The sequence below is a fragment of the Aethalodelphis obliquidens genome, unplaced genomic scaffold, assembly GCF_003676395.1.
Source record: "Aethalodelphis obliquidens isolate GAN/ISIS:26980383/991018 unplaced genomic scaffold, ASM367639v1 scaffold66, whole genome shotgun sequence".
Taxonomy (NCBI): domain Eukaryota; kingdom Metazoa; phylum Chordata; class Mammalia; order Artiodactyla; family Delphinidae; genus Aethalodelphis; species Aethalodelphis obliquidens.
Genome location: NW_020838010.1, coordinates 2,388,986 through 2,402,160, shown reverse-complemented (window position 1 = coordinate 2,402,160; position 13,175 = coordinate 2,388,986). Strand labels below are relative to the sequence as shown.

The 13,175-nt window shown below is 41.2% G+C and overlaps 1 protein-coding gene across 1 annotated transcript in view; it reads left to right on the top strand.

Moving 5' to 3' along the window:
- GUCY2F (guanylate cyclase 2F, retinal) overlaps nt 1-13,175 on the top strand; it is a 90,666-nt gene that overhangs the window by 21,302 nt on the left and 56,189 nt on the right. The window contains exons 4-5 of the mRNA XM_027089470.1: nt 7,948-8,302; nt 9,677-9,761. Of these exons, the coding sequence (XP_026945271.1) occupies nt 7,948-8,302; nt 9,677-9,761 (440 nt within the window). The remainder of the gene's footprint in view (nt 1-7,947; nt 8,303-9,676; nt 9,762-13,175) is intronic.

The following is a 13,175-nucleotide window of genomic DNA, read 5'->3' as shown; positions in this document are numbered from 1 at the left end:
ATCCCTTATCAATTTCATTTGTTTTTCCTGAGGCTCTCTGTCCTCCTATTCCAATCTAAACTTGTTGTTCCCTAAGGCTGCTGTACAGCTGTTATGGTAGGATCTCTCTTTTCATCACCCTGGAAATTCGCTTTCTCTTTCTTCTGTGCCGGATTCACTATTCATGACTCCCATTTTCTTGTTTACTCTCTCATTTTCGTTGAGCGCATCCTTTAGTAGCTTCTGAAAAAGGTATACAGGAGGTAAACTTTTGAAATTTTGCACTGAGAGTCTTTATTCTAGCTTCATTATTGATTGATAGTTTGATTAAATATATAAATCTAGGTTAAAAATTATTTTCTATTAGCACTTTGAAGACATGGCACATTGTCTTCTTATTTCCACCGTAGGTGTTGAGAACTCCAATGTCATTCTTATTCCTGATCCTTTGAAGCAACCTGTTTTCACTCCTCCTTATCTCCCTTGGAAACTTTTAAGGTTAACTCTTTATTCCTGAAGTAATGAAATTTCATGATTATGTTTGGGTCTTTGACATGTATTATGCTGTGTATTTGGTGGGACCTTTCAATCTAGAAGCTCATTCTGCCTAGAAAATTTTCTTATGTTATTTTTTTTGATAATTTCCTCAACAACATTGTCTTTGCTCTTTCTGAAAATATTATTAGTTGGATAGAAGATTGCCTGGGTTGATTTTTTAATTGTATTATTAGTTCTCTCGTATCACCCATATCTTTGTTTTAAGCTTTTCCTCCTTGAAGAATTCCTCAAGTTTGTGTTCTGACTCTTTTACTGATTAAAAAAATTTTGTTGCTATCATATTTTTAAGTTCAATAATTGATTCTAGTTGTTTGATTATTCTATTTTTATAGCATCCTGTTTTTGAATATGGTATTTTCTCATATTTCTCTGAAGATATTCATTATAATTTCTTTGAAGTTTTCTTCTGCTCTTTGTGTTTCCCTCAGTTCCTAATTTTTCATGCTTCTTTGTTTTGCTCTTTCTATTTAATCTTGGAAGCTTTCCTTAAATGTCTGATGATCCTGGCTATCTGTATGTTTTTAAGAGTGAAGCTTTAAAAGGAGAATTTGAAAGTGTATGTACATGGTGGTTATGTTGACCTGTAGGCTTTAGTATAGTGCAATTGGCTTGCCAGCTGTTGTATTTTTTTTTCCCCCAATACCTGTAGATCTTGCCTCTTGAGCCAGTCACTTTCTCCAGAGAAGAATGTTTCAACCTCCTTCCTGGGAGTTGTAATCCTGGTTGTCACTATTCTAGGAGCCATGTTGGGGGAAGTAGACTGGGATTCTCATCATTAAGTATGAAGACTTTAACTTCATCGCTCTTTTTTTATGGCCCACCTCACTCTCACTGTCATTTGGGTCAAGTGTCCTAGCTCTAGAGCTGCTCTGAATCAGTTTAACCTGTTTCCTGCAGAGATCTGGTTCTCCTTAGTACAAGTGGGATGGCAGAAGTCTAACTGCTCCTTACACAGACATCCAAAGCCATCCCTCTTTCGTGCTCTGCCTAACCTCCACTTCTGTACATAGTGCCTCTAATTCCTAAGTCTTTCCAGGATTCACAGGGAGAAAATCTGCTTGCTGCTTACCAATATTCCCCTCTTCAGATACTTAGATTTAATCACCCTCCACTCTGCTAAATCAGTTACCACTCCTGTAGCAGCCTTCTATCTTCATATTCTGTGGTCAAGATTATACTTGTCTTCTAGTGCCATTAAATATGGTGGTTTATTGTTTCTGTTTCTTGTTCTCCTTGTTGCTTGGGAGTGATGTTTGAGAGGAGGAAGAGAGTGAAGGGAAAAAGTCTTGATTTTGCTATCATTAATCGGGAAGTCATGAAAGGAAAAAAAGAAGTTACAAAAGGTATATATGATATTCTTTTATTGGTGGGTTTAATGACAGTCCATGAATTAACTTAGCATTTATTTATTAAGCTCAGATATAACATGGTAGTTAAGAGCATGGGCTCTGAAGGCAGACTGCTGTAAACTTACTTAAGCTCTCTGTATCTTCTTTTCATTATTTTTAGATTGGGAATAATAATAGTACCTACCTCATAGAGTTGTTGTGAGGATTAAATAAGTTAATACACATAAAGAGCTTGCCTGGCACCTAATGATTCCTCAATGAATGTTTTTCATTATTATTGTTAATGTTGTTATTTTTATTATTATGATGGCCTTGGCACTCTGCTGGTGATATAATGGAAAACAAAATAGAAGCAAGATCTTTCCTCCAGTGAAGGGGAACAGTTTTACCATTTCAGGGTGCTAAGGACACTGGGTCCAAAACTGGCACTCTATTACATATTTGTGACAAATTCACGACTGAGACAAGGGTCTTGAACACTAACTTCCATGATGATATTACCAGAGCCCTGTGTTCCTCTTCTTAAATGCAAACAATAGCAGCTATCATGTAGTCAGTGATTATTCTGCACCAGGTAGTTTACGTAAATGATTCCATTGAATCCTCAGACCAAGCCTACAAATTAGGTATTATCAACTCCATTTTATGGATGATGAAACTGAGGCTCAAGGTAACTTGTCCAAGGTCATACAGCTGGCAAGTGGCAGAGCTGGGATTCCAACCTAAGTCTACTACCTGAAGTAATACAACCTGACCATTTAACCACACATTAGCCTTTAAAAAAAATTACATCATGTCCCATGTCTAGTGCTTTACTCAATGTAACATTGCTAAGTGACTAATACTTTGATTTGAATGGGTATTTGATTTGAATGGATTGTTGTCCTCTGATATAGGAGGTGACAGGGCTTTATGAGCACCTGTGAAAAGAGAAAAATAGATCAGAATGGAGAGATTGTGGGGGTGGGACATCAGTGAAAAATTTCCTAATTTGGTCTCAGCATGATTGGGCAAGGATTATCACTTTGTACCTTTATATGTTGGCACAAAAAGACTTCTGAAATAAGATTTTAGTTCCTGCATTCTTCTCTTTCATTGTATTCCCAATGCTTGTTTTCAATGAAATTCTATTGGCTACAAATGCATATTGCTAGAACACACATTTTGGATATTTTTTCCAAATGTGGCCTTATTTGGCTAAGCAAAAGAAATCCTCTGGATTTCTCAGCCAGCCTGGGGGACCTTAAGCTCCTACACCTATTGTTTTCCATTACCATAAATATGGGTGCTTGGCAGGGGGATGCTAGGCCGAAGGCGATGTGGTTAGGACTGGAACATTCCAGGATGGGGCCCACTAGACAGGTTGTCAGAAAAGCTTGCCTGCAGCTCACAGTGGCTACAATTGTCTTTGTACTGCTTTCTATGTAAAATAAGAGTGTTATCTTCATGAGTATCATCATATCAAACAGATTAGGCTATTAGACATTTTTTGGCTAAGTCCAAGGGTTGAGATCATGCATTATTGGAGGTACCACCTTTAATAACAAGAATTCAATTACCCCTTGGCTTCTTGGTCTCTGTAGGCACCTGGCTTTTTGTTCAAAGGTGATGTTGCCATTTTGTCCTTCAAGTGGTGTTTTCCAAGCCAGGTGTTTTAATGTACACTTCCAAGGACAAAGTTCTTTGGAAATCCGTTTTGTGTCCTTTAAGCACAGTAAATCTGAACTGATGATAGTCAACTTGATGACACCATGAACCATTAAACTGAACAAATTCAAATATCACTGCTCCTGACCCAGACCTTGTTCTCTTGGATACAAGCTCCAAAAATGCCTAGGGTAGAGCTAGCTAAAGTCACTGAATAATAATGAAAGATAAGTTTCCATTATCATTCATTTATTCACAATTCATTCGTTCATTCAGGCTCAGGTCTCTATACAGCACTCCAAACCAATAGACTGAGTCATCAGTGGTTTCACCATTCTGGCCTGTGATATAACAAGGCCATCTGCCCGACAGAAGGTCTTGCCAATCCTGTCTTGCTTCTTTAGAACCTAGTCAGAAACCAAGACAGAGGGTTGTAAAGAGGGTCCTTACTTTCCTTGTCCAATCCTCTATCTCTTTTTCTCATTATTTGCAGCAGTTGCAACTATAGAGCTTTTGTTACCAACGCTAACAGAGTATGCCTTTGGCTTATGGGAAGGGGCAATTACCATTGCTGAAAGGCACAGCAGGTAACATGGCAACACAAACCAGCTAGAACACAAATCTAAGGCCTCACAACAAGAGTGGGGCATAGTGACAGCCCCTCTTTTGCAACCAAGTGCTGTTGCTACAGCTGTGTTCTTTCCTAGCTTCAAGTCCCCCTACCATACTTCTGTGGCTCTGTGCGCGTGCGTGCACGCATGTGTGTGTACACGTGCATGTGTGTGTATGTGTGTGGTATGTGGTGGAGGCTGGAGAATCCTGAAGAACAAGCTTCAGGTTTCATTCATCTTGGGGAGTTGCTGTCAGTCAGCTCTAGCAGGGGTCAATCCGAGAGCACCAAGGGCAGCATAGGCTGGCCAGCTGAAAACTCTGTGCGATGGGTCAGCTCAGAGGTGAGGATGATGTTTTTAAGCGTTTTAATCTTTGCTTTTCGTTGTAGGTTAGATGCAGTCCCTTTCCCAGAAGGCTCTGTGCCTTTCAAAACAGAATACTAGCATTCTCCCTGCTCTCAGGGTCTTGCTGCCCTGTGGTTTTTTACTCATTTGTTTTACTAGTATTGATTTTATACTCTACCTTCCAGCCTTCACTTATCGTCATAACCTACCAAAGCCCCAGTAAACAGGCAGACTCTTGCAGCAATCCTAAATACAATTAAATGGATCATCTGAGAACGTCAGGAAGGGGAGTTAGTAAAAACCCCTGAAGGGACCTCAGTGTGTGCTAGGCAACTAAGTGTGGATGCCATGGTGGCAGCACATGTCATCCATTCACCATGCCTATATCTATAGTGTGTGTTAAAGCAGGGTGGTGAAGGGAGATCATTGGAATAGAACTCAGGAGACTGAGATGTTGATTTCTGCTCTGCTATTAGATGCTCTATTACTGGGGCAAGGTCTTTGGCCTGAACAACTGGAAGAATGGAGTAGCTTTTAACAAAAATGGGAAAAACTCATAAATGGAGCACGAAGATTTGGGGTAAAGATCAGGAGTTTGATTCTGGGTACACTGAAACTTAATATTTAAGTAGAGATACCAAGTAAGCAGTTGACTATATGACTGGAATTTAGGAAACAGGTCATAACTGGAAGTGTAAACCTGACATTTATGGCATAGAGTGGTATTTAAAGCCATGAGAGCAGATGAGATCACCAAGGGAGTGAGTGTAGATAGAGAGGAGGACCAAGGACTGAGCTGTGCGGCACGCCAATGTTAAAAGATCAGAGAAATTAAGAAGAAACTATAAACAAACCAAACAAAAAAGTCTGCAAGCTAAATTTGCTCCCTGGACTAGATCAAGATTTGGGAAGTTTCACAGGAGTTTAGAACTAGAAGAGACCACAGAGAACATCTATTTCAACCAAGAATGCTAAAATAAACTAAGAACCAAGAGACTTGGGTTCTAGTCCTGATTTTATGCCTAGGTGAGTGACCATGACCACTGCAGGACATCTGATCCTGTCCCAAATATCCATAAGACATTTGGTCCACACCAAAAAGTCCTTGATATTTGGTCTTGACCAAAACTTCCATCAACATTTGGTCCATAAGACATTTGGTCCATGCCAAAAGGTCCTTGATATTTGGTCCTCTCCAAAACCATTTGGCATGGACCAAATATGCTCATGGACATTTTGGGTAGGACCAAATTTCCAGGACGTTTTGGTGTGGACCAAATGTCTTATGGACATTTTGGATAGGACTAAATATGACCAAATCTCAAGGACATTTTGGCATGGACCAAAATCTTATGACTATTTTGGACAGGACTAAGTGTTTGCTAATCGACCTTGACAAATCACTTAACTTCTTTGGGTCTCTCTTTCATATCTAGGAAGTAAGATCGCTAGACCAGATGACTCCCAAGGTTTAGACATTCATGATTCTATATCCTCATTTTAGAGAGGAAGAAACTGAAGTCCAGAGAGAGGGAATAAGTAACTCGCCCAACATACTGGCATTAGGAAAAGACCTCAGGCCAGTGTGTCTTCTTCTATACTGTTGGTCTTGAACCCTGTATGAATATTAGAATCCCTGGGGAGCTTTTCATAATACTGATTACTGGGTTCCTAACCTAAAGTGTCTCATTTTGTTGGCTGGGTTGTGTTTGGCGTTAGTATTTTTGACATTCCTCAGGTAATGTGCAGCCAGGGTTGAAAACCCTCTGCTCTACATTTACAAGGCATGGCAGTGTCTTGCTAGCTGCTACACCACTCTGCATCTTGACTTGTATTTCTAACACAAAAATGATTCACTCAATTTTAAACCCTTTTATTCAGATGCAGATTGTTACAGGAGGATAGCTTTCTAGACCTTATGAAACCAAAGTAGCAAGTATCAGCTTTCCCTGAAGCTCAGTAAAATGGCATCACCATAGCTTTCTTGAACTCCATCCTAGAAGTGAAATGTGAAAAGCCACAAAGCCATGGCCAGTGTGCGAGGAAGCAGGGAGGGATCATTTGCTCTTCTTCCCCACCTTTTTGGAAAAAGAATACAAGGTTTGTTCCAAAAATAAACTTACCAGGTTAATGAGCAGGGTATCAGACACAGGACACAAATGCTGTTGCTTTTACCATATTTATATGAGAGGAAGAGTCATGCTGTCCATTGTAGCAGCCTTGTTGCTTTACAGTGGCTTCTCACCAAAGCTTTGCCACTTTGCACAGCAATAGGATATGGGATTTCTTGATTAAAACCTACTCTCTCTATACACAACATTTGGCTCTGTATTTGTGGGTGTGTGTGTCAGTGTGCATGTCTGCATGTGTATAAGTTGGGGTATATGTTTAAAACTGTATTCTAGTGTTCACTTTCTCTGGGGAGCACGTGTCTAGGAGAATAGCCTTTTTTTTTTTTGCGGTACGCCGGCCTCTCACTGTTGTGGCCTCTCCCGTTGCGGAGCACAGGCTCCGGACGCACAGGCTCAGCGGCCACGGCTCACGGACCCAGCCGCTCCGCGGCATGTGGGTTCTTCCCGGACCGGGGCACGAACCCGTGTCCCCTGCATCGGCAGGCAGACTCTCAACCACTGCGCCCCCAGTGAAGCCCGAGAATAGCCATTTTGAACTAAGTCGGGACACAGACCTGGACTGTAGAGACACATTATTTATAGTCTTACCACATACACCTACCACTCTAGTAGTGCCAACCAAACAATTTTACTGGGTTTCCCTGGTGGCGCAGTGGTTGAGAGTCCGCCTGGCGATGCAGGGGGCACATGTTCGTGTCCCGGTCCGGGAAGATCCCACATGCCGCGGAGCGGCTGGGCCCGTGAGCCATGGACGCTGAGCCTGTGCGTCCGGAGCCTGTTGCTCCGCAACGGGAGAGGCCACCACAGTGAGAGGCCTGCGTACCGCGCAAAAAAAAAAAAAAAAAAAAAAAAAAAGATTTTACCGTGCGTAATGCGCTAGTAATTAACCTGGTCAATTTCCTTTGCACGCCTCTTGTCTAAAAAAAGATTTTACCGTGCATAATGCACTAGTAATTAACCTGGTCAATTTCCTTTGCGTGCCTCTTGTCTATTTCATACTTATTTTTTTAATGCCCTTTATAACTCTAAATCACTATCTTAGCTTAGGAGCATAAAAATATATTGTGTATGACTTGGTTTGCTCATAAAATTGTCATATTTGATATATTTAAAGATGTGAAGGCCTGGGGGAGAAAAACAGAAAAAATTCAGGGGAGAAACCAAGCAAGTCCTGAGAAACAATTGTTTTTTTTTTTTTCCTCTGGGTCTTCATAGCTCACCTCCACTCAGACGTGCAGCCCTTAATAATGAACACAGGCTTGGAATACACTCTGAGATTGCTCTAGGGTGACTAGGGCTCAAGATAATTGTAATTTTTAAAACTAGGTTTCACCGTTGTTTGGAACCATCTACAATTCAATTTACTTTATTGCACAAGCCATGAATAATGCTATGAAAGAAAATGGACGGGCTAGCGCTGCCAGCCTGGTTCAGCATTCCAGAAACATGCAGTTCTATGGATTCAACCAGTTGATAAGGACAGATTCAAATGGAAATGGAATTTCAGAATATGTAATCCTGGACACCAACTGGAAAGAATGGGAACTCCACAGTACTTACACTGTGGACATGGAAACAGAGCTCCTACGATTCAGAGAGACCCCAATTCACTTCCCTGGTGGCAGGCCCCCTCAAGCAGATGCAAAATGCTGGTTTGCAGAAGGGAAGATCTGCCAAGGAGGTAAGGAATGGAAAATCAATGGTAGTCAATTTGGCTCAGCTTGGGTTACAGGGAACCTCTTTAGGAGGAGGCATATTTTAATATGGGGACACTCATAGAATCAGTCATTTGCATTTAGGTGACATAAACATCTTGGCACTCTACATAGTTAATTTTAAATAATAAGGACAATGATAGGTACTTTGCAGCCTTAAATAACCATCCACAATTTAAAAGCCCCCCCCTACCTGTTTTTAAAAGGATCCCACTCCCAAAGAGGTTTTTCTAATAAGAGGAAGGCATGATGCTTTTTCTTGGTCTTTCCTAGGCTGTGATCTGTGACTGTTCCCCCTGCTAGAAAATTCACCTGTCCTTCCCTTGATGTATCCAAATCCTTTCAATCAGGTTCCACCACAGAAATACCATTTTCCACCCTCTCCTCTCTGAACTCCCATTGAACTAAAAGTCTGTACCTCACAGCTTAGCACAAAATTGCTTTTCAGTTGTTTCTTGTGTATTGATTGTGTCTCTTCCTCCCAAATGGACTGCTCCTTGAGGGCAGGGACCAGAGCTAATAATTCTTATACCCTCCAACCACCCAACACAGTTGGCATCCCATGAATACTTGCATTTGATTGACTGATGGAACTCCTCTAGTTTGTGGAAGAGGGGAAACTCCATCCAATCTCTGAGAGCCAGAGGGGAAATTTGGAAGGATCTATACTATTCCTATGCAAGTGTACCCCACACCCTTCTAAAACCAAATGCATCTATTTGAAATAGACTTCAACTTCTATTTTGTTTTAGCATGACATACCCAGCTATCTCTTTACTTGCCTCATCATATATTTCCCTCTGAAATCTTAGTAATCTATCCAAATACTTAGATTTTACAGAGAACAATTTACATCCTAGTGAAAACACTAATTATCCAAAACAGACTTACCCTTGAAGGACAAGTGTTACGTTTTTCGTCTATAACTCACAAGGTCTATGGGCTCAGGTGAATTAAAAAGGTCTTTTATTTTATGAAGCCAACATAATACCCTTTGCAGATGAGATAATATATTTATTCTCAAGAACTCTATTGCTGTCCAACTTAAAGTACTCAAAGTTTTCCATTCGTGGACTTTTTTTTCTCCAAAGAAACACCCGGGTCAGCCTTAATTCATGTGATTTGTTATTGGCAGAGTGGTGAGTGGTTTTGCTTCAGAACAGTGAAATTGCTTTCTGTGTCCATAAAGTCAACAAGACAGACTGTGCTGGAGAAAAATAGAATTAAGTTAGGTAGGTGTAGCTTGATTTTAGAGTCACCAGAAAGCACGAGGAGTCACTCAGTGGTGCCCTTTATTTACAGCCTCTTTCTGATGCCATTCTCCCTCTTCCTCTCTGCAGGCATCGACCCTGCCTTTGCTGTGATGGTCTGCCTTGCCTTGCTTATAGCCCTGCTATCTATTAATGGATTTGCTTACTTTATAAGGTACATTTTTTCTTTTTGTATGTAAAAACACAAGCCCATTATAGCCTTGTTAATATTGATTTCTGGGAAGTCATGTTTCAGTACAATTGCCTCATTACATGACCCACTGATTTTCTTTTTTCCGTAGTGATTTACCATCCCCACCGGCCCATTTAGAGTGAAGTGTTTTCATGATGCCAAGAATAACTTCCTCAGCTGTGTTGTCAGTGTTGTCCCCTGTGAGTAGATCTGGCTGTCAACACTATCATGAAATAAGGGAACTAATACTTTAGGGCCTGCCTACTCCCTAGCTGTGCTCCCTTTTCCACTGGCAGAGTCTCCTATAACCACTTCCTTCCTCAAATGGTATGGACTGGTAGGTATGGACTGGGATATTTTAACAAGTTCCAAGAATTAGGCAGACTTTGGCTAGAATCTAAGATTTAGGAATAATGGTATTAATTCACAGGACTGTAGTGGGGATTAAATAAGCTGAAGCGAGTATTGTACCTAGAACAATACCTGACTCACAGTAGGTGCTCAAGAAACAGTAAATCTCATCTGCTTCCCAAGCACGTGGGACTCTCCTGCTGATTGTTGGGAGCCCAGGATCCTCACTTTGACAGTAATCTCTTTTGCCCAGGGTATCATAGTCCAGATTTTTACTGTCCTCCTTCCTTGGACAAAAACTATCCTAGCTGATCGTCAACATCATCAAGTCCTTGTTTTTCTCCCTCAGATCATCTAATACATGACCAACTACTCTGATGAACTAATTCAGGATCAGGGATAAATGGCTGAAGATGGCTTAATATGACATCCCTTTCTTATAATCTTTGCATTTTAACAGTTGGATCCTCCCCACATTAGGATGATTTGGGAAAAATGAAAAATGAAATCAGCCATACCCCTCCCACTTTACCCTTTCCGCCCTGCGAACCACACCTTTGTTATCTTTTTGGGGGTGGTCCTAACAACAATATGACAAGAACTTGGTAGGGAACGGAGTGGAGCTATTTTGGAAAATTCCAAGAAGAAAAATGTCTAGAGTGTATTAAGTAGCTGTGTAAATTTTTTTTTTTTTTTTTTTTGCGCGGTACGCGGGCCTCTCACTGTTGTGGCCTCTCCCGTTGCGGAGCACAGGCTCCGGACGCTCAGGCTCAGCGGCCATGGCTCACGGGCCCAGCCGCTCCGCGGCATGTGGGATCTTCCCGGACCGGGGCACAAACCCGTGTCCCCTGCATCGGCAGGCGGACTCTCAACCACTGCGCCACCAGGGAAGCCGCAGTAGCTGTGTAAATTTGGACAAGACACTAAATCTCTCTTGGCCAGAATTTTCTCAGTTGTAAAATGAAGGAATTGGATTAGATGATCTTTAAGAGCCCTTCCAGCTCTGATGTTCTAATGAGTCTGCAAAATCCTGGATTGAAACTATAACAGGTGTTACTCTTAGTGTTAGAATGTTAGCATCGCTATGAAAAACCACTATTATCCATCTCCCCAGTATTAGAAACTTGATAAAGCCACACAAAATAGTAGGTAGCTTATGCATTGTTAAAGCACACTTGATAAAGACAATAGTGTAGTTCAAAGGAAGTTTTTCTTTCAGTTTCTATGACTGTGACATATCTCTGCTCAGAACAGAAATTTAATGTCTTTAGCTGCTGCCAAAGAATGAAGTATTTAATTAACATCATGAGATACTTAGTGAAAATAAATGCCCTCCAATCAAAATCTTCCCCCTCTAGGGAGATTTGAAGAGTAATAGGCTCTGGTTCCCCAATGCCAAAAGATGCCATGGCAAGGTGGAAAATGGAATCACTTAGCTGTTTATTTGTCAGTCCCCCCCCACTCTCCCCCAAATGACTGATCTCACTGGTCTTTCCCATGGAATGGACTGGTTTTTTGGGCTTAGAGTGAGCCTAACCTGCAATTCTCAGGAAGGGAAGGAAAAAAAGAAAAAAAAGTCATGGGGGGGGGGTTTGTTTGGATCTTGTGGGCCGAAGGGCAAAGAAGACTGGAGAGGAAAATGATTGGAGAGGAAAATGAGTGAGACAATTGGTACTTCAAGTGGTCACAGAAAACTCAGAGATGGGAGAGAGGCACATCATTTCCCAGAGTCACTTGGGCCTTGGTTCTTCAGTTAACAAAGCACAAAAGGTGCCCTCTCTCTGCTGCCTTCCTGCCTCTCGCTGCCCACCGCGGCTGCAATCAGAAGAGCTGAGCGGCTGATGAGTTTCTGTAATAGATGGTGATTACTTGCAGGAGAGTGGCTCTCTGTTCCTTCCTTTTCTCTGTGTTTTGATTGTTTAAGTTTTTTTCTTTCTTCAGAAAGAAAGACGTGCAAAGAACCCAACCACCCCAAAACAAAGGATTCTTTGAACTCCTCCTTTCTCCCTACTCTGAACCAGATTGCCTCGCCTTTCTATAAAGCTCTCCCGTGCTCTGTAATACTAATGATGATAATGAAAATAATGAGCTCTTATACTTTCATAGTGCTTCGCGCTTTTCGGAGCACTTTCACATATATTATCTCATTTGATTTTCAAAACAACTCTATAAAGCGAGTATTGCAAGGACTATTATCTGGCGAGATAGATGAGGACACTGGGGCATGAAGAGGTTAAATTATTTATCCAAGGTAATCTGGCTAATTAATGACAGAATCTGGATTGAAAGTCCAGTATTTTTTCTACTAGAGTGTATTCTGTAGCATGATTATTTTTACAGGTGTGCCTGTTTTAAGACAATTCACTGCACATATGAAATAGATAAGTTAGGGGGTGATGCTTTACTTTGCCAAAAGATTCATGTGCTCTACCCAAGAATTCACTACAGGGCTCTTCTAATTTTCTCTGCAGGGCAGCAGCTCCCACAGTGATAAGGGACATATTTGTTGGCAGACAATTAGAAACACATTAATTGTTTGTTTACAAATCAGTAGAATCACTGAGAAAAACTGTCTGGGTTGCCGGTACTTAAAGCTACAGTGACACTGTAGACTTCTTAGAGCAACTTGACAAAGCAGTTTCATTCAGTGGTTGTTTTCCCCATTCTGGCTGTCGGCTTTAATACATTCCACAGGGTGACCATTAAGGGGTTATGGAAAAAGTGAAGCCAAACTGTAGCTATCAGAGCCCCCAAGACAAAACAGAACAAAACAACCACACGGACTAATCCAAGGTTCCCTTCAGGTCCTCAGGTTGCTCAGTTAGCTCAACTGAGGACCCACCTGGCTGTGTGGGTAGACATCATAAACTCCTATGTGTCTAGTAATTGATCTGTAAGAAATAATTGCATTCACCGCAAATTAATGGACATGTTTGGAGAGAATCAGGTTTAAACTGTGAGGCAAGACTCTTTAAACAAGAGACCAATTCAGTCAAAGGAAAAAAAACTCAGTCAGCCCACTTGTTTGGAATCATGTAGACAAAG